General features: G+C 35.6%; 2 protein-coding genes across 6 annotated transcripts in view; one reads left to right on the top strand and one right to left on the bottom strand.

The window, feature by feature from the left end:
• Nucleotides 1-23,148, bottom strand: part of RALGPS2 (Ral GEF with PH domain and SH3 binding motif 2) — a 117,687-nt gene that overhangs the window by 32,218 nt on the left and 62,321 nt on the right. The window lies entirely within an intron of this gene.
• Nucleotides 1,040-17,778, top strand: ANGPTL1 (angiopoietin like 1). Its single transcript, XM_057427460.1, has 5 exons — nt 1,040-1,433; nt 8,084-8,941; nt 13,649-13,842; nt 16,206-16,476; nt 17,501-17,778. The coding sequence occupies exons 2-5, from the start codon at nt 8,116-8,118 to the stop codon at nt 17,686-17,688; spliced, it is 1,479 nt and encodes a 492-aa protein (XP_057283443.1). The 5' UTR covers nt 1,040-1,433; nt 8,084-8,115; the 3' UTR covers nt 17,689-17,778.

The raw sequence follows: 23,148 nt of genomic DNA on the forward strand, positions 1-23,148 counted from the left end.
GTCACACTCGATTGCTACACCACCTAGACTGCATAAACTGTCCCAAACCTAATTTTCATGTCCAAACAGACCTTAAAAAACCCAAACCCGCTCAAGTTTTCTACAGAAAGTAAATCATGCTTACTAACTATAATTAAGGAAATTCATTGTGAGGAGGCACCTGCAATATTATGCAGGATTTTATAAGCCAATGTATTTGTAGGATTATCTTTCTGAATAGCTTGCTCAATTAAGCACTGATTTTTGTTCTTTTAGCTACATCAGGAACTCTTATGTATAAAGCTGTTGTTTATATTTATTTGATGCATTTCTGTGAAGTCCAAAGTAATTTTGAAAGCATATTAGGATAATTCTCTTCCAAACATAATTTTCACATCCTTTGTAAAGAAAGCAAAAATATCAGTCAAACCAAACAAAAACACACTTAAGTGCTGGCTGACTATTGACAGAACTCAGCATTCCTCACAGAGCCTAATCTCTGTGGCTTTTGCTACTTCTAACACCAGTCAGATGTTATCAAATATTCTGATACCTACCCAAAATCATCACACACAGTTTTAAGATTTTCCACATGTATGGAGACTTCATGCATTTAACAACTGGAACTGTTTCTTACTAAGTGAACATCAAGAATTGAATGCGACATTCTGTTGAACATTCTTCTAGACTATAAATGGTTCATTTTTCCTGTTGTATCCAGCCAGGCTGCCCCTTTTATTCCCAGCAACACAAATAGAGTTTCATCAGCCTGAAAGAATCTTTCTTCTAAATGAAGCCCAGCACTGTAATAACTTGAAAGGCATCTTTAGGCAGCGTAGTAAAAATGTTTGATTTGTAATTGCCTGCTGAACTCTAGCACAGTCTGTTGCCATATGGTACCCTCCCTTCTACCAGCAAACAATCTTTCCTTGTTCAGAGCTTCTCAGCCTCCCTACCCCCTCCTCTTCTGGAGGGTATGGATAGGAAATCCGAAGGAGGAGTTTCTCCTGCTCTCAGTGTGTTGGCGGTGACATCATATGTGGGCTGAACGTCTAAGTTGAGTGTGTGCTTGTTTAAAAAAAACACTGTCCAGAAGTGATGTATATGGAATCTGGGTCAGCTGTAGCTGGTTAGCGCACTCCTGCATGTGAGAGTAAAACACTGCAGTTTCAAAAGTCATTTCTTTCTCTCATCTGGAATAACACACACTGGAACATTACTTTTTCCTTTCTTTTTTTTTTTTCTTCTTAATGATTAGTTAGCTTGGTTACTGTATGGAGAAACTCAATTCCTCAGTACAGCTTGGATCTAACAGAGGAAGACAAAAGCAGTTTTCAACTCCAACTGCAGATTAACAATCCACAGCACTGGGTAATATAGGAAGAAAAAGCAACTTGGCCTCTGGATTTTCCATCTACCACAGAAGCAAAACAGCTGGAAGCCTTTTTTTCTTGGTAAGTTTTAAAGTTATTCTTACTTGCAAGTTTAATTTTGAGCTGTTTGTGAATTCTACCTAGTTCTCCTTCAACATACAACTATGTGAAGAAACAAATCTCTCTCATCTTAAGAGAAGTCTGACAACTAAAATACAAAACTCACTTTCGTGGCATTTGGTAGACTTCGGAAACTTGGAAAGAATTAAAAAGGACTCTGCATAACAGCAGAGACTAAATCACTCCAGTTGTAAGAACGAAAAAATTGCAGTTGTTTAGCTGTAAACCTTCCACAGATTTTGATATCTAATGTTACAGAAAACTAATACTACCATATTCTTTTGCTAAGCATGTAATCTGAGTATTGTGAACGTATTAATGTGAAATTCTAATCCTACCAGAAAGTAAAGCCAAAAATCCTATCGATTTCAGGGAAGCTGGATTTCACCCAACAGTAGAGCACAGACCTAGCATTACTAGAACTAGAAAATGGATACCTCAATAAAACCACTGTAAAAAGCCTCAAGTAAATCAATGCACATCTGTAAGTAGCAATTATTGCATATCATTTCCACTAAATTTTTATTTATGATAGTTCTGAGCAATAGAAGTAGTATGAGTTGTACAACCAATCAAGAAAGCAGTCATATGGTGATTCAGAATATAACCAAGTTTGTAGCAGAAACAATCATGCAGCTGAAAATCAAAAAACATTGCTGCAACAGGCACTAATCTTTCCCTTTAACATTTTGTGGAACTATGGTGAAGTTAATTATACCTCACTTGAACAGCAGTTTGTTTCTAAATAAAGATTCATTTCTTAAACATGAAATGCAACGTAAAAGGCAACACTATATTAAGTGGAAAATAGAGAGTTTTGTCACAGTTTTTTAGGGTATGGGGGAAGAAAAGGGAAAGGATGCAGTGGCTCATAAAGGATTAAAACGAAAATATTGCTTACAAACAGAAGATAAAATTACAGAAAAAAAAAACCAGAACTGCTAATACTTAATCTCCTACTTTTTGCCTTTATTCATGCTGACTTGGAAATTAAAACATGGTAAATAAGGGTTAACAGAACAATAGAAAAGAATTAAAGTTACAAATTTGTATTAACAAACTCAAATCTCTGACACATTAAGCGAGAATGAAGGGGTGGTACTAAAAGAAGAGACAAAGTGTTACAGAAAGCAGACTTAATTAAGATTTAGTAGCTAAGTCTGAAACTCTTGACAAACAAGAAAGATGCATCTTTTCCAAGTTCTTGAGCACTTTTTCTTAGTATCTTTTTGTGCTTCTTTACACATTAAAAAGAACAATCTAAACAACAACAACAACAAAAATCCCATTTGAAGCTTACATAGTATGCCTTGGACACCAGTCTCCATTCATGATTAGCCAAGGTTTTGATTTATGCTGCTCAGAACAATTCCCAAATCTTTCACAAATGAGAACAGCTGAGTCAATTTTAAAGCAATAAACTGTGTGCGAAGTTCTAACTCTCTCTCCTTCCCTGTCTTCTAACTTTAGAGTTTGAATTTTGAAATGCTTATCTTAAAACAAGTAACACAATACTAACATTATGCTGTTGCCATAAGAATGACCTAAAGTATGATGTAAAAATATGCCATTTTTTTATGCCAAGTTTTACGGGAATTTACCTCAAAGAATGGAAATTCTGAACTTCTAAACTTTTGCCAATAACTACATTACTTTATCAGGTCTTAATTATTGTTTTACTGGGCTTAGTTTGTTTTTTTGTAACATGCCGAAATAGTCTGGGTCCTTAAAATTTATATACCAATGAATTAAGTAAAAATTTCCTATAACAAACATCACTAGATGCTTAATGTCCTCAGTATGATTTACAGAGATTCCTGAAGCCCCTAAATAACACATTTCTGGATGCAAAATGCAACACTGCATTGTACCTGCCTGTTAAAATGGTGCAAATACATACAATGGCTGCAAACAAATATAAAGGAACCCTCAAATAAAAATACCTTCACCAAAAAGCTGGGAATGCTATGGTATTTTTCTGTGTTTTCAGAATATCTAGTATGGCAAGATTCACAAATCTTTTCTACAGAGAATTTCTAAGCACACATAATTTTAAAATATGACATATTTTTAATGGCTACTTCAAAAGCCCCTGAAGATGCTTAGATTGCCTTTCCTAGAAGGAATCAGATTCTTGTAATCTCAAAGAAGCAGAATTCTGTGACTCAATGTATCATGTATCTAACAAAACCCAAGCACATACTATTCCTGGATCCCAGTCAATACAATAGAAGTAACACTGTTATTTCAGCAAAGGTAGAGTGACGTGCTGGAAAAAAACACTTGATTATACAGGGAAAAGTAACTTACTGAAGTACATGGTACATCAAAAATCCATGTGAACGTTTCTCCTACAATAAGAGTGTTTTCCCCATATCAGTGTTACTTCTAACATTAAGGACCCAGTTTTAAGCTAAGCCCACAAAAATCTCCACTTACTCTGTACAGAGATAGGGAAACATAGACAGTTCTATTGATTTTTAGCTGCTTAGACACACTTAACAGAAAATGAAGTATGCCCAAAATCAAGAGTGTTTTCAGATTAACTGGTATCATGTTCAAAGGATCTTTCACACTATTAATCTACTTTCTTAAAAAAACCTGTTTGCTTCTCCTTCTGCTTTACATGTTCATAAATGGGGGTTTATAATAGAGGGCACTGCTGGTATTTATCATTTGACTATATTCTTTGAGTAAATGTCCTGAATAAAGATACCTAAGTATATACAAAGATATGCTTTCCATACAAAGGGATTCACATTTACTTGCAGCACTTCCATTATATTCAGTTACAACAACCTATACTGCCCCATCTTTGTCAGCTCTGAAAGAACAGATTCTAATATGTGTTGTGGGTCTCCAGACTCTACATCTTCCTGAATGCAAGAGTCACAGTATACAATAAAGAACAAATAGTTTGCTGAGTAGAAAATACAAAACTTTCAAATATTTAATAGCTTCCACACTTCCTCATCCCTGCAACCAAAATAATTAAGTGATACAATATGTTTGGGGGTAACACAGCCCATGTTATAGCAGTTTTTGCTATTTTAAATTGGAATTTTGTTCCTTTAAACACTTTCAGAAGTAATAAAGACTAATTTTAGAAACAAGGTTAGGTTGGGTTCCCCCCCCCTCCCCCCTTTCTTTTTGTTTATTTTTTTTGTTTTGTGTTTTCATGGGGATCAGTCTGGAAGTAGAAAGAAACCAGAAGAAAATGAATGGTATTAAAACATAAAATGGTATTGAAGCCCTATCTACAGCTCTGAATATTTCTGACAAGATGCTGAAGTTTGCATAGCTATGACTAGCTGCACATTTCCTCCTGCACAAGCAATAAAAGATCAGCATGCCAGAACAGATATAATGCAACTTCTACAGAAATCTGTGACCTAAAACTGGGTAACAAAAACATGACAGAACCAAGTGAAGTGACAGCCTATTCTAATTTTAAACCCATGACAGTTCATAAAGAGTTAAATAATTATTTTAAAGCTATAGTATCTATAATCACAATCTCCCTTGCTTATTTTGCCAGGTTTGCATTCAGGCATTTCAGCAGCCCCACTCACTACAAGTAACTCTAGATTTGCAGGAAGGGTTTGAGACTGTGGTTCTGTCTAAACTAATTCTTGAGTCTCAATCACTTTAGCTTGTTACAGTTATGACACTACCTAAACATATAAACCTGGCCATATGTGACATAATGCATTGGATTAAAACACCTTGTGCTGCTCCCCAACTCAAATATTTGTCAGTTTTAGGTCTCATGTATTAGGCTATCATTCTGTAATATTTTGGATAAACAGTTTATATTTTTTTAAGCTGCTTGCCCAGAACATCAGGAAATTTTTTGAACAGCATTTTCATTTCCTTCTAAGCTGATTAAAACTCCAGGTAAATATCTTCCTCAGAACCTATTCTTGCATAACAAGTTAGGCAGTAAGCTGCTCAAACATACCAAACAACATTGTAAGATGTTTAATTCTTTTAACGTCAGAATTTCCATGGTAGCACACATGTTCCCTTACCAGGTAGACACTCAGAAGGAACTCATCCCTGCTTATCTGAATGTCTCAGTTTAAAATATTTAAATTACTTCAAAGATCTACGGCATGTTCTTATGCAGCTGTTGCATTTGGTTAGGCTATGTTGAACCTTCTTATTAACTTTATGGCACATATGTAGATACAGAACTTCCAAATTCAATACATAAGTGTAAAAGTTCAAAATCAAGACATAAAATATTTTAAAAAAATCCAGAAAGCAGACTGCAGCAGAATACATGGCCAGAAGGTGGGCAACACTGCAAAATGCTTCATTTAGTTTTAATGTATTTCAAGGGAAAAATGTGCTGCTGTGGGAAAACCCCAGCCATTCATTATTTAACTAACTGTGTAGGGTCCTTAAAAACTATCAAAAACTATAGTGTTAATTCATCTTTTTGGACTATGAAGTAGCTGATACGTACTGTGAAAATAGTAAAATACTGGACTTGTATTGCGGCTTCAAACTTAACCATATGCCATGACGTCACTTTCCTGCATCTGCAAACACTGAACTTAAGAATACTGAAAAATAATTGAGGTGAAGAAATATCAACTTCAGACAAGTAGTTCAGCTCATTCTTATCAAGTCAGAAACCACACAGACCTGTTTTCCATGTATTTATCATGATTCATGTCGAAATTTAACCTAATGAACTTTCTACTCTGAACATAGTTCAAGTGATTAGTATTTTAAAATATATGAAATGACAAAAGAAAAATATAGTTCTGAAGAAAAGTGATACTTTCCCCTACTTAAAAAAAAAAACAAACCCCCCAAAAAAACCCAAAATAAAAAAAACAAACCAAACCAAACAAGTCAGGACTTCCATTTTCAGCCAAGAAATAGTAACAGAGCTTTTAACCTGTTTCTGGGAAAAAAAAATTACTAGTAGACATCAAAATACTTCCTACTACATGCTAACAATAAAACCACACAGAAGTGACTGTAGAAATACAAACTCTATCAACATTTTTATGTATCCTCTCCACTTATAGAGGGTGAGAAATGATTTTCAGTATGTGTTAAAAGCAAGTGTTTTCTTAACCAACCAGAAGTAGGGTTTGAGATACAACAGCGAAAAAGTTATCTTTTAGGCAACATTTGATCAAGATCACTAGATATAATTCCTGCCTGCATGCACAGTATGGTTTGTGTAACCCCTGCCCTTAGTGAAGCAAAAAATAAAGACTCTAAGGTTGAGAAGACATCATTAGAAGCAATAACATTAAAGCCAGAAAGTGGGAGAAGTGACTTGACATAAAAGTCACCATAACATCTATAAATGTGAACGTAAAGGAAGCGTTATAGGTCTGCTTCTCTCTCAAGGTGACTATTTCAGGATTGCCAAATGCACTTGAATTTGGCAGGAACAACACAAAAACTAACTTTCTGTGGGTTTATTTTTTTTCTTTTTGTAACTATACAAAGGCCACTGTACAAGGTCTCCTAAGCCTGCTAACAGTAGTCTGGAAAGGAAAGCGAGATTAGTGGCTGAGATAAGAGCAGAAATCTGCTTGACAAATAAATAAGACATGCAAAATGAGGGTCTGTGTTTTTTTTTGTTGGTTGGGTGGTTTTTGTTTGGTGTTTTTTGGATTCAATTTTTTCTTCTCGTTAGGTACTCTGGTCATCATATCAAATATTTAGCAAATAAAACTAAAAAACAGGTCTCTAAAATCATTCTTGAATCTTTATCACTGCATTTTAATTTTTTACACAAATTTAAAAGAAATACATTATTTTCTTAAAAAACACTTCGGTATCATATTTATAGTGATAACAGACCTGATACTTCAATGTTATTTGGATAAAAATACTCTCACAGATACAAAAATAGTGTGACAATTTTAAATGCTCATCTCCAAAGGCAACTAACTAGGAACACATGCAGAGCAAACAGTGTTATAGGCTTTCCCTACAAATTTGAAGTTACTTGAGTATGTAATTTTGCACCATTTAAAGACAATTATTTTATGCTAACCTCCTGCCTAACATTAATGTTCAAAAGTAGCACTAGATATGTGTGTATTTTTCAAGTCTGCTACGTCCATGTATAAATTTGAAAAGTGTATGTATGTATGAATAGGTATGTAGATAGTATTTAACAAATTATACATCCATATGTATATATAAAGTTAAAAGAGGACCAGAAAGGCTTACATAAATTCCCATATTTATACATTTTTGAAAATACTATCGTCTTTCTACTTCCCTTTGATGAAGATATTCTGAGAGCACTTTATATGTTCTATAACCTTGTGCATTTAATTGCAGTCGAATTTATAATGAAAGCATAATACTGACTATAAGCAGAACATTGTTTCTGAAAATTTATCCATTGCAAGAACTTCTCTACTAAATCCAGTACCAAAATTTTAGGGTTTGCTGCTCAAAACAGAGACCTATTCTTTGAAGCTAATCTAATGGAATCTAACTCCAAGTAACAGATTGCAAAGACCTGTCTATATACATGTAAGCATGGCAAACCCATCAGTTTAGGCAGCTTAAACAGTACAGGAACATTAGTTATTTAATCATTTTGGTTTTTATCTGTTCAATAGTCTCTTCTGACAGTCATCATACTTGCTTTAAAATGAAGATATTTAAATGGACTTTGTGTATACTACTGTTCCTGCTGTTGTCTATTGGGCGCTGTACAGAACAATCTACACCAAATAAAATATCTCAGCGGAGGCACCCTCGTTCAGCAGACAGTGGAGAGGAAGGGAAGAAATGTGGTTACACATTCTTGGTCCCAGAACAAAAAATTACAGGGCCAATTTGTGTGAATACTAATGGACCAGGTACTGGTAACAGAAAAGATGAAGTCACAAGAATGGACATAGAGAACTTGAAGGATGTGCTGTCCAAGCAAAAGCGGGAGATTGACATTTTGCAATTGGTAGTGGATGTGGATGGAAACATTGTGAATGAAGTAAAATTACTGAGGAAGGAAAGTCGTAACATGAACTCTCGGGTCACCCAACTCTATATGCAACTCTTGCATGAGATTATTCGAAAACGTGATAACTCACTTGAGCTTTCCCAACTGGAAAACAAAGTTCTTAATGTTACAACAGAAATGTTGAAGATGGCAACAAAATACAAAGAGCTTGAAGTAAAATATGCAGCATTGACCGATCTTGTAAATAATCAGTCTGTGACCATCTCCTTGCTAGAAGAGCAGTGCTTGAGAATCTTCTCGCGACAGGACACCCAAGGGTCTCCACCTCTTGTTCAAGTTGTGCCACAACACATTCCTAACAGCCAGCCATACACTCCCATTCTTCTGGGAGGTAATGAGATACAGCGAGACCCAGGTTACCCTAGAGACAGAGATGTAAGACCACCACCAGATCCAGCTACTTCTCCTACAAAGAGTCCTTTCAGAGTCCCACCACTGGCTTTAATAAATGAGGGTGAGTTACCTATCACTATTTACATAACCTAAGATTTCTCTCAGAGGTAAACTGTCCTGGCTATAGAAATGGAAGGCAGAATTTAAAAAGTATCTGATACAGCTAGCCCTTGCTCCTGATTCTGATTTTCTCCCCCTGCCTCGAGGAAAGCTTTAGTTTGACAGTTTACTCGTTAAGATATAGCTGCATAAGATGAATTTGTTGAAATAGTTGATACTCACAAATTCAATCTGAAGAATTTACACCTCTGAGTCACAAAGTACTGGCGTTTCTGTCTTCAGCTGGGTTTGAGGTACGGGAATTAAAATTCTATATTAGCATATACTTTCATACTTTCTGGTATTTAGCCCTGTTTCTTCGAAGATGCCTATTAGCTACATGATAAAGTAACTGGCAATGGTGAATAAGATAAAGTACCTCATCTTAAATAATTTTAGAGTAGTTGTCCATTATACTTACACATATACATTTGCCAGAAGTTAATCTTGCTAGAAGGATTTTATTCCTATTCCGAGCTGTTTGAAATTAACATCTAATTCCACCAACACAACTGTGCAATAGGTCTCTTAGATAAGTCTGAAAGGATACCTGCACTGAACTTTGAAAATTTAAATAACTACATTGCCAGTAATTTTATGTCAGTAGAGGATGGCAAGTTAAACTAACACCATAAATATTACGAAAACACATTGAGGAGACTGTGTCATTCTTCAGGTTAAAAAAGGTAACAAAAAACTAGTGACGAAATTTAACTACCTCTGAGCTGCCTTTAAATCTATCAGGATTCTTACTCTATTATAAGTTCGACACAATTGCAATTAAAAAAATTAAGGATTCAGAAAAATACATTTTTCTCAGACTTCAAGCAGTTCAAGTGCTTGCTTTTGGCTTCTGTTAGCTTGAACAGCAAAAGGGTTTGGGGGGGAGGTGTGTATGTGTGTTGGGTTTGGGCTGGCTTTTTTTGCTTTCAAATTGCCTTTAGTCACAGCTGGAAATTCAGCTTGGTTCCTAAAATTATTACAAATGTTTACTTGGGACTGTTCTACAGCATTACAAAAATCTAGCTGCTGATGCAAAGAACAACTATTTTTATTCAGGGTCTACAGAAAATTCCAGCACAAACCCAGGTAACATGCCAGGTATCACGAGAATTTAAATCACGTACCATGACACAAAAGAAACAACTAATATAAAGGCACTATGTTAATGTCTGGTCAAACAGCAAAACTGTAATCCTTTAAACCCCAGCAACTTCCTGTTTCCCATAAAACCATGCTTTAAGGTTTTGTATAAATTCATCTTTTTCTCCCTCAGTATATATCTGCTGTACATACAAAATGAAGCAACAGCAGTATTTTCCTCCAAATTGTCTACCATGGTTTTCACTATCCCCTTTAACTGCAAATGTTCACAGTTTGAAACAGTTTTTGTAAAGGAACATAAAGAAATATTAGGCAATTTCTTTTAACATTATTCAACTTCCTTTATTTAATATTAGATTCCCAAGTTTGAAGTTTAAATGTTTCTTCTCTGGGGAAATGAGGGTTCAGAATTGCTACAGCTGATACAGCATCAGTCATCAAAACCAAAACTTCTAACTTGCAACACAAAGCCCAGTTATTCTCCTTGATATTTTAAATTAAGGTAAGCACGTTGAAGGGTGCGCAGAACCAAAACTATGTCACAGAGAAATTAATTTTCCAGTTAAAAGATGGTGACTATTTATAAAGACGTCAAATAAGACCAATGAAAACCAAACAAACCTATTTAGAAATAGATCTGTCAGGCTTGGTTATGACAGGATAAACAACTGGCTCTAGAAACTGAGGAAGAATAATGTTCCTGTGAACTATAATTTTCACAATTCTTAGTCCATCAAACAATAGCCAGCATCCCCAAATTTTACTGCCACTACATTGCAAAAAGTAGCTTTAAGTAGACAAATTACTTGAAAGTTACACACAGCCCTCTGTTGCTAATACCTCCCTGTTAACAACATGTTGTAGGGTTTTTTTGAATATGTGCCCCATTCTATTTTGGAATTTTCCTCTATTATTGCCCCAAAAATTCTCTATACAAAGTTTTAAATAAGCAAAGCTTCTATATCATCTGCTCAAGGTAACGTCTGGCATCTTTAAGAAGATTCAGTCATAATTTTATTAAGCTTCCAACTTAAAAAATATTTAATCACTTTCCTTCTCTACTACATCTAATTTACAATAGAATATGATCTGTACTAAATCATAAGTCAAAACCACAATTTTAAACATGTAATATTTAACATCTTCTCAGAGAATCTCCCATTTCTGTCTCAGCAACTTGAGAGTTTACACAGACTGTTACAAAAGACTAGATATGCATGAGATACTTACTCCTTGCATAGGTAATAATATTTTAAATAGAAAAATTATGTTTTTTTTTCATTAGCCAGAGTGTCCACTCATACCAGCATTGTGGAGAATGTTACACTGCTTCATGAATCTCAGTATTTCCACTGAAAAGGGTTCAGTTCTTACACCATGAACTTAAAAAAGAATTACATATAACAAAAGAACTTCTCGAAAGTGACTCGAGGCTATACACTGAAAGTCACTCGATTTCTTGGATTTCCTTATACTGAGAGCAGAAGTCTGTTACCTCTAGTCCAACATTAATTTGTGATAAGCACATACTCAAATCTGAGCATCAAAAAGCATATGAGATGCATCCTGAGACCTCAGTGCCAGCTGAAATTCAGAAGTGACCAAAAGTGTATTATATAATCAGGGCAGCACAATTCTCTCTGCCTTAAAAGCTACTTAAAATCGCTCCAAACATCTGTTTCGACATCTTACGGAAAAATGAACCCCCAATTCCTCCTCAGTAGAAATCATGTGAAATAATACACAGTAGATCTAACTGAACTATTCTTACTATTCAACGAACATTACAAAGATCACTACTTTCCTGCTTACACTTTTTCTAATGGAAAAACTGCTTACAACAATACTTCTAGAAACACCTCCCTGTTCATTTATACAGCATCCAAATTTACTTCACGTATTTCAAAGAGAGAGAGTGAGAACCAACTTAGCCAAGGAAATTACCCACTGGGTAAGCTTTGCAATGCACACAATCTACATGGAAATTTTAACTGTGAGCAAGAGAAAAATCCCTCATATACTGAAGCTACAGTATTTCTTTCCTAAGCTACTACTGTATGCACTGCAAGAACGACAAAAACATTGATAAATACTGACAGTACAGAATATGTAAGCAGCAGTACTTAGGATGGCTTAATGCCTGCAGTGCTCCTGGTAGCACTGTCTCAGCCAGAGTCTCCTAGTAGTCACCTTCATTAGATACACAAGCTTTTTGCACTCTAATATGAAGTACTTTCTGGATTTCTGCTAATTAAACACTTATCCCAATGGCAACTTTCATGATTTTCAATCTCAATCTGCAGTGAAGATCACCTTCACTCAACCTCTACTTTGCAATAAACTCAGTAACTGTCTCCTATGTTTCTTTGCACATTAGCTTTGTCTCTGACTGATGAGTTTTCTCTAAACTTCCAAGTAGATTTGAGAAAACCTCCTAAAATGAGAGGAAAGCTCTAGGTAATTTAAGTTCAGATTTACTGAGTATGAGTTTTCAAAGCACTTAGGGTGCTGACCACTAACTAGCCATCAGAACACACCCTGCTTTTCATTAGTAAATAACCAGTCTCTAAATCAACTGAAGTAATGATACATGAACATAAATCCTTTTTTTAAAAGATAGAAAATAAAAATACTACCAAAAATTGAAAGGCAAACTGGGCAAAATTTTCAGAAATATGTAAGCTGCAAAATAACCAGATGCTCTTCTGTAAGTAGTATTTGTAAAGCCACTACTCACATGGCCTAAAATAGAGCTTTCAAGCAGTACTGTTAACAGCAATAGCATTTTTGTAGAATCACAGCCCTGAAAAAAAGGATGTGAACCCTTTTAGCTGCTCAAAAGTCCTTCTCCATTGCTTGCGTATTTGCTTGACTGATATTGACATACACATAGCACATCAGGATGACACATGAAACTTTTAAAAGATTCCTATCCCCAGTTAATAGGCTGATCCTATAACTGGGTAAGCACGTAAAGGCAAAAAAATTATACAGCGTATGAATACTTTTACACTAAAGTCGACATCTTTAGACTTTGGCAGCAAATATTTCTTACAGCAGTTCTTGAACTATTTCTGTACTGGGAGGGTGCATGTGTGTCATTCATGTTCTGGGTCTATTTCAAACTTCCACTAGTTTCAAATGGATACACTAATATTCATGTACATTTATTCAGATGAGAGCACAATGAAGTAAACCGAGATTTACCTTTTACAAAAGATAAAGAGAGGAGAAGAAAAGTGAAGGAGAAAATAGTAAAAATCATAATGCACTTCTTAAATATCAGTGTATAGATCACAATAGAACACCATAGATGAAGTTAAAAAATGTGTTGGTAACCAAAGTAATTATCTGTTTAGCAAAATCAAGTTTTTGTTTAAATATATATGGAGTATTGACATGTTTATTTACATATATACAATTTATCTAAGACAGTAACTTTTTACACTATTTTCCATGGCAGTTTTACCTTAATTACTGACTTTCCATTACCATTACAAAATATGCTTGAACTATGTCCACTGCACAGCCAAGCTTGAATGCTTACAGTATTTCTTTCAAAAAGGTCCATTCAAAGATTGCCAACAAGCCAAGGAAGCTGGGCATTCCAACAGCGGGATTTATATGATCAAACCTGAAAATAGCAATGAGCCAATGCAGCTATGGTGTGAGAACAGCCTGGACCCTGGAGGATGGGCAGTTATTCAGAAGAGGACAGATGGATCTGTCAACTTCTTCAGGAACTGGGACAGTTACAAGGTAACTTCTGGAATGCAGAAAATCAGCTACTTCATTTCACTGATATTTCTATTGCAGTCAAGATGATGCAAACTTTTCAAATGCAATTCTTCACTACAAACCGTTGCATTGAATGATAAACACTGAGGAACCGCAAACAGATAGCTGCTTAAGACAGTAAAATTAATTTTATCAACAAAGGTAACTAGAAAGAGTGGTCATTCCTCAGAGGCAAACACGTTTCAGTGGGAATGACCCTTTTCACAATGCACTACTGAACTCTGTATAAACTTACTGTCTTAAATAGCCGGCATTTGTAATGCACAACCCAACAACTGGGGAGACACGTTATTCTAGACAGTGACCAGGAAGTAGTTTATTACAAAGACCTAACTAAACACATTATTTTTATTAACACACTGAGACCTACAGCAAGTACCTTAAAAGCTTAATTGTCTCCCTTATGAATAAGGGGTCCCAGGCAGTGGAAATACTCATTTAAGCATATTAACAGATTTGCAGGATCAGGTCTTCAACTTCAAAAAGTTCCTAATAAAGCATTAATGGATATAATTTCTACCTGTAAAATTAGGTTAGAAATCTGAAGATGTAGGGCTAGTGAAGGGGAATACATTCTTATTTGTTACTGGGATATTATGCTCCAGCATAATAGTTAGGGTTGGAAAAGGACCTTAAGATCATCTAGTTCCAAACCCCTTGCCATGGGCAGGGACACCTCACACTAAACCATGCCACCCAAGGCTCTGTCCAACCTGACCTTGAACACATGCTAGACAGGAGATCTAGAAGTCCATTTGGTTGGATCTGAAACCTACCTGGGTTTGGATGGTATGAAACCTACTGACTTCATACATACAAGATAGTTTTTCCATATGATGTTGCGCTCACTATGCTTTGTAGTGGATCTGCAATTGCCATGTGCATTTTATCTGAAGACAGAACTGAGCCATCTTTAACTCAACTGGTAATCTTAAAACAGTACAATATATACAAAGGAGCTGACAAAAAATTACAATGAGGATTTTCACTTTTTGCATTCTTGGAATGTAATGATTCAAATGTTAATTATTTAGCAGTAGTTATTCAGTCTACTTCTCAGAAAAGTGGTTGCGTTTTCAGTTGTTTTGTTTTGTTTTTTTTTTTTTAATGTTATGAGGCAGTTACAGAGTGCCTTATAAATTAACCATGAATATTTTCAACAAAATGCAAAGAAAATGTAAGAGTGTGTAAATGGTGATAATTGCTCAAGCTTGGGCAAATTTGCCCCCAAAAGATTTCTCATTAAATTGCAGTGGCCAAAGATTCACCTAATTTCAAGTATCTGAAGGTGCACCTCTGTGACTGGCTTTAAACTAAAACCTGCAACACTGACAACAGAAATGTCTCTCATGCCCACATTTCCGATTCTTTTCTGACCACTGTGTGGCTGTGCAGCTACAATGTTGGCCCAAGGGAAGTACTGCAAACGTGGCCATGAGCCAGGCCAAAAGCACTGCTACCATTTTTGGCAGCAGCATGCTGCTAGATCAGCTCAAGCCACTCGTGAAACTGCAGCTTGAATTAGAAGCGTCTAGGCTCCTAATTTTGCTGTTTATCTGCTAGAGAGAGACTTCTTCAGAAAGTGATTCAAAGCAGGAAATCAACTGTAGGTCGTACATAATCAATGTCCTGAGAACAAGGGTAGGAAGACCTCACAGACTAGGACACATAGCAGATTGCTGTGGTGGATAATGTACCTACTTTAGCTGCAACAAACACTAACAACACTTGTTTACTCAGGGACAGGAAACAGCAGATATGAAATTATCACTTCACAGCTAGTGTACTGGTAGTTCATGATTTGAAAAGAAGGACATCTTTATATTTCCAAATCTAGTAAAGATCATAGATGAATTGCGTGATGAAATTTACAGTAAAAAAAACTAACAGTAATTGTATTAAAAAGGCAACAGAAAGTCATTTACATTGAACACTGAAACTGCTGGTATCGTAATATCCTTTCCAACCTGGAAATATACCCCCTTAAATTTCATTATTCATATATTCTTACAGATCCTCTTAGCTTTATCAAGAAGTTTTTGTTCTTTCAGCTTCCCTATTCTATCACCCTTTACCTTAAAAAGAGAAAAGAAATCTTAAAGATTTTACTGATTCTGGCAGTACCTCAGGCAGCTAGCAGTCTAACTGAATAAATGGCCAAGTGCAACAAAATAAAGCATTTAAATGCATGGGTTGAGCAGACATTCAGAAGCTTAAAAGGCTTTCAGTACCCTAGTTCTACCGGTTTGGAATACTCCTGCTGATGAGTGTTTGACAAACAAGAAAACCTAAACCAACACCACTTCCGATTTTCTTTTGCACAGAAAGGATTTGGAAACATTGATGGAGAGTACTGGCTGGGACTAGAAAATATTTACATGCTTACCAATCAGGATAACTACAGACTACTGATTGAATTAGAGGACTGGAGCAACAAGAAGGTTTATGCAGAATACAGCAGTTTCCGCCTGGAACCTGAAAGTGAATTCTACAGGCTACGCTTAGGCACATATCAAGGAAACGCAGGCGATTCCATGATATGGCATAACGGAAAGCAATTTACAACACTGGACAGAGACAGGGATATGTATTCAGGTAAGGAAACTGGTACATATGTAAAAAGAGAATACAGCAGATTACATTTGTGATACCACCTTTAAAAAATAAAGTACAAAAAAGTATGTAAATTCTGATAAAACAACTTTATTGAAAGATGCTTCAAATCGATTATGAAATCGCATTGACAGGGCTCCTGCAACCCTCTGAGCCATTGAAAAATTCAATTTCTATCACCTCCATTACAAGCACACTTGAGCCAGCTTTCTATTTAGCTCTATGACACACCCTTATCACTTGCATGTGACTTTGTAGCCTGACTATCTGTCCAGGTGATCTCTGAAAGTAGCGCTGTGGCCACATAATGGAATTATTTTATCACCACAAACTAAAGCGTCTGAGCAGCATAAAAGGAGCTGCAATTGTGCACTGGCTTAGTTATGCACCAATACTTGAGAAATGGGCAGATCACTTTGTTTCATTCTCTCTGAAGGACAGTTTTTTGTTCATTTCAATTCTCTTACTCCAGCCTTCCTCTTAAAACCCTAGCACTAAAAGAAAGGTTGGGGAGTGTAGTACTTCAAGCTGCCTTTTTTTTTTTTCAGTGGTCAATAACCATAAAGCTGGACAAATCTTGCAAACTCCTAAACAAGCCTGTAACAGTAAATACACAAGTTACAAGCAACTCTTTGTGGAACTGCGTAAGCTACGCCTAAGCGTAGCCTGCTGCTTGGAACTGTATCAACTCACGTTGCTTCCACTGAAGTATTTCTAAACAGTACATATTCCAAGTTCCTTGAATGTTAGCTCATGGATAAGCATTGCTGGTAGTCTACAGTTGATCTCTTTAGTTTTCAGCTGACACATTAAAGAAGATGTCAATAATCCTCTCTGGCTGTTGTTACAACAGAATTTATAGTCTAGGTAGAAGCAGCAATTGCTATGACCACAACAGGTTATAAAGTATTTCAAAGTTCACTCTAAGAATAAGCCAGAACGTGAAAGCATTTGCTAATCTCCATTTCTCCTCTTTAAAGTTCATTCATCTCTTTTTGTCCCACAGGCAACTGCGCTCATTTTCACAAAGGCGGCTGGTGGTACAATGCGTGTGCCCACTCCAACCTTAATGGGGTGTGGTACAGAGGAGGCCACTACAGGAGCAAGTATCAGGATGGAGTATTTTGGGCTGAGTACCGGGGAGGCTCCTACTCCTTGAAAGCAGTTCAAATGATGATCAGACCTATAGACTGAGGAAGAATACCCCACAGTGCTCAAGTGATCATGTAGAAACTTCTCAGTGCTTGAGTTCCAGAAAAATAAAACATTACTTTTTAATCATTATTTTGCACAATCTGCTCCTGCAAAACGCAGGTCTACAGTTTTCCTGTCTTTCTTTTTTCCCTGTTCTCCTATTTTAGAAAGCTTTTCCACTGTGACGGTGTTTTTTTCAAACACACATTCACCAAAGCAGATGTCTGTGCTTGCAAAGCATATTTATCTTTGTTCAAGTCCAGCATACTTTATGTAAACAGTCATTAAAGCTGGTTAAAAAAACATCCAGACATATGACAAGATATAAGCTTTTTCACTTAAAAAGCTTATGCTTTTTTCAGGTTAATTCAACCCTTAATTGTAAATATGTGAAATGACATTGTCTTGCTTTAATGTGAAAATTGATTAGTTATTTAACAATTTATTTAAAAATGTTGGTATTACTTTCAATGAAAATCTGACTTCATATTACTGGTCTAAGATTTAAGATTTACTCCAAGAAGCTACACAAAAATTGAAAATATTCTAGGTTTGGCAGCAGAGGGATTTTTGCAACAAATAATCATTTCAGTATGAAGTGGTGAACTAAATATTAAACATAAGATGTCTTAGTCATGTAGAGAATTCCTTAGGATCTGCATATCCTACCTTCTGTAAAATACTTAGGCAAATTGTTCCTAATGTAAGAAAAATTAATTGTATATAATTACTGATCAGCTTAAGACAACTAAATTGCTCAGTACTTATTTTACTTTCAACCTCAATATTCAAAGAACTTAATTAAACAAAAATATGTCTTGATACTTTGAACTTAAATAGCAAAAATCAAAAGTCCTGATATTAAAATCATGACTTGACACTTGGGAGACCCCTCCCCTGCTCCAATTCAGAGTGACTGATATCTGAACAAGTGTTCACACATACTAATTAAGAGAAGGACCAAGTCACTGAACATTAGCAGCTTCCCTCCAACACAGCTTTCTGCTGACGTAATAAAACAAAGGCTAGAAATCAGCTCCAAGTGTATTCTTCCCAACACCCAAACTTGGGCTGCTCTTAGGACACACACATTTCCCTTCCTCTATATGTATATAAAACTTTTGATACTCTGTATATTAAATTTTCTACCTTCTAGATATTAAATTTCCACTTGAATTAATATGTAATTAAAGAAATTGATTAGAAAATGCTTTACAACCTTTTTCCAACAAAAGGTCATACCCCACTGCATCAAAACAAGATACTTCCAAAACCAGAAACAAAATGTTTGCTTCAGGTACCAGTCTCCAAAACTAAAGCTTTCTTTCTAGTATATAAAATTTATTAATTGTACTTAGCCACACAGCTTACCTAATTTAATTTGATATTACACAAAACCTAAATATGCTGTTCTGAACTGTAACCAATGTATTTGTTTGACACCTTGCATGTGCCTTCAGGATTTTAAAGAACTTTGCCCCTATTTAACAGAAGAAACCCTAATAGCTGAAAGAATAATATTATTGTGATGGTAAATTAGTTGATATCAACAGCAATGCAAAATCTCATTTGTAATTCAGAGGAGAGAAAATAGCATTCTGCTTTCAAAACACATTCCCCGGAGCTGATAAAGCTTCACTGATGATACAGGGCTGCAAGGGTTGCAGTTAAATCTTTGGTCAGCAATCAAAGCCAACAACTCTCACCAATACTTAATTGGGGCTGCAGGGGTGGTTGGGTAGGTGGGGCATTAGTCCCAGTATATTCCATTCCCAAATGCCAAGAATTTTATCTGATATAAACGATGATAATTATGAAATTGCTCTTCATATAAGGAATATTTGTTTGTTACAAATATCGTACAGACCTCATTGAGCATACAAATGCTTTTTAATTGCAAATGCTTAAAATTCAGACTATTTATAATCTGTTCTTTTTTTTCTATGGTAAGTAGACAGAAAAACAGTTCAAGTAAATTTAAAAGCTGAAAATGCCCTCCAAAACATTCCTTTAATGAACACTTCTGACAGCTTTAGTTCATTCAACCGACAGATTTCCTCTCCTTGGAAGAGATCTTATTTTACCACAAGGATCTCTTGCCTGCTACAAAAACAGTGGTTGTTTATTCAGCACAGTCAGTGAAAGGTGTAATTTGCAGAAACCCAAAAGTAAAATTAGCTTGCACTCAGCCTTTAAATTAAATCTTATATATTAGACATGTAAAAAGTTGAGTCTTCCCCAATTTAAAGCTGTAGGATGATGTTAGCTAAACATTATTATAAAATAAATCCAGAAAGCTCAGACTGTACACATGCTGTGCTATTGAAAGAGAAGACTTAATTGTATGCTGCTGATTTAAGATTACAAGAAGGGAAAGCATAGTATCTCTTTTTCAGGTTGGTTCATACTCTACAATAATTTACTACTTTAAAATGCTTGTAACTCTACCAGTTCTTAGCTTTCAGGCTGAATTTCCTAAGCAGGGTAAAAGACTTTAAAAGTTAAATGTTTTCACTCACACTTTTTTTAGAGGCATATGTAGCATCAAGCTAACTTCGCTGGACACTCAGCAGCAGTCTGTCTGGGAAGGATATAACTTTCACCATTCTTGTACTATCAGTCCAAATTTAACCAAACAGACCTTGAAAAAGTTTAACCTCTACTAAATCTGAAACACAGTTTTCACATATATTTCCAAAGTCTGTTGCAACCATTACCACTGAAGTAGCTGAATATTCATCATATGAATACTTCAGTAACCTGTTTTCAGCTTTTCTGTTTCTGGATATAACTCCTGAAAAACAGCTATAAGAACATATTTCACAAGGTAGTACTGCTTAGTTAAATAAAAATTTTACTTCTCAAGAAGTGGCTCAATCGTTTCATTGTGCAATCTCAAATAATCAGAACTCCATGATAAGACTCCCTGTAAGAATGGGTTTTTATTCTAAGGCAAAATATCACATTTATTTGGCTACTTTAGTTGGACCAGTGATGCAACATTGACAACATACCCCACACTGTGTAAATGAGGACCAAATGCTGAACATTTTTATTGGTGTTGCACAGCTCTTAATCCTTGCACACTGACAATGCGCTGCTCTCACTTGCATTTCTAGAACTCTGAAAGCACATCACACCTGTTGCTGCAGCAAACCGAAAAATATTTTTATTTCTCCCCCTAGTTAAATGTGGAAGGACATCTTTACCTTGACCACGGTGAGTGAGCTGTGGTAATAAGAAAACAATTTATACTTTTGCATCTCTATTCTCATTGCAAAGACTACACAAAAAAAAACCCAACCACCTTATTTAAGTTTTATCTTAGAATGTTAAGACAGTCGTGAAAAAACTACACACCCACATTTGATATTTGGCTGCATAAGGGTAAACCTAGTAACCTCTAAATGGTAAAGCATTCATCCTTGAAACCGCAGCCGAAATTTCCTTATAAGCTCATTTTACCTATGACCTTCCAAACACGGCTCATCACAATGAATGCTGATACTTCTCCAGAGGGGATCTGCAATGCCAAATACAACTGTGTGGCAGGCTTGATTCTCTGCACTCTTCTAGAAAGCATTTTAGGGGAGCAAAACTTCAGGATCTCTACATCTACACTGAAGAAAGCACTACCACACCCCTTTTTTACCCCTAATAGGAATGGACCTTATGATTAATCCCCCTGCCTGGCATACACCACAGTCACGATCTTGAACTGCAGACTTTCGGTAGATTTTTCTATGCCTTTTAAACCAGGAATAGCACTAAGATTTTATACCAGCAACAGCAGAAAAAGATCCTTTCAGAAATTATTACCTGGTAACCTTAAAATAGTAATACAAGCAAATTAAGTTACTTCTGTCCCATATGACTTCTGCATTAGTAAAAATGCCTTGGGAAGGAACTTTTAGTAAAAACACTCCTGCAGATCTACTCAGGTCTTACCGGAGAGTAAAGCTTGAAATCAAATGAGAATAATTGGTCTCAACAGCCAATCCTCCAAGATAGATGCAGATTTGTCACAACTGTAGTTTCAAGGCAATTTTGCTCTTTTTCCAATTATTTAAACATTACAAGATTAATTTTAGTGGGAATGCACCAGTAGGTATGCTACTCCCTTGGAATTTTAAAAAACACTTGAAGATATTCTTCATATCATCAGTAAGAACTGATATAATTTGAAACCAGGTCACAACATATTCTTTAACCACAGCAGGTTATAGCAAAAAGCATTTCTTTCTAAGTAAAAAAGAAATACACATTTCACTTCAACAAACTATCAAACGTCAAAGCCTATTCTAATACAAAAGCTAGGCAAGAAGTTGCTAATGTATTGAGGAAAACATCTGTAACAGAACAAAACTTAAAACATTGTTTTCCAACATTTCACCTTTTTTTTTTTAATATACACTTGCACACAGTAATGCAGGATTTTTAAAGTAACAGACAAATACACCAAAGCATAAAGATTTCTCTGTATAACAGTAAGTACCAGAAGACCATAATGGCAAAGGTCAGAGTATCATGAGATTTCAAAAAATGTGACAGCTGATCAGCTTAGAACTTTTCTAATCAGCAAGAAAACAATTTGAGTCTGGCTTCAAATTTCAAAAACCATGGCACATAGTTAAAAAATATCTGGAAAGCTAGAAACCACATTCCAGAACCATATACAGTGCATATATGCTATGTGTGTACACATGATGAGAAAGCTACGAAATGACATGCTTAATCACATCACATGCTTGACTTTTTTGCCCCTTTTAATTTGGGTCTAATTTTAATAGCTATGTCAACAAACAGGGTAGCATATGATAGTATACCACACCAGCAATTTTCAAACCTGACCTTCAGACAAAATATGCTCATGATGCTTCTACCATTCTAGGCACAAATAATTACCAGTTTCTGAATATCTGAAATTACAGGAAATTAACAGCTGTTAAGATCATGTTGAAACTGATGGATGTTTCTGGGAGGGATGTAACAAGGAAGTAAAAACTGAAGGCAGAATGAGGAATTCTATAGGACTGTCACTAAAATTATTATTGGTTCTCCACAGAAAGTTTTTTTTTGGGTTTTTTTTTTGTTTGTTTTTGGTGTTTTTTTTTAAGTATAAAGCATGCAAAATTGAACAGATTTGACAAAACCTAAATATATGCATTTTTTTAGAGGCATCATTCTAGATTCTGACATCAATGACGGTATTGTCATCCATATCAAGCTATGAAGCTACCGAAATAGTACTGTGATGGACGCACAGCTCACAGCGTAAAGATGACTGTCAAATTTTTAAGCTTGAAGAAGTTAATAACCCAGCTGAGTAAAGGAAGTATCAAACTCAGGAACCAGCTGATTACAGCTTACTACGCCTTAGTGACCACAAAAAGGTCATCCTGAATTTAAGTGTAAGAGCAACTTATGCTGAAAAAAAAAATCAACTATTTTTTCCTCAAA

Source organism: Pezoporus wallicus, unplaced genomic scaffold, assembly GCF_028554395.1.
Source record: "Pezoporus wallicus isolate ANWC-B61680 ecotype Strahan unplaced genomic scaffold, APGP_CSIRO_Pwel_v1 scaffold_7107, whole genome shotgun sequence".
Taxonomy (NCBI): domain Eukaryota; kingdom Metazoa; phylum Chordata; class Aves; order Psittaciformes; family Psittacidae; genus Pezoporus; species Pezoporus wallicus.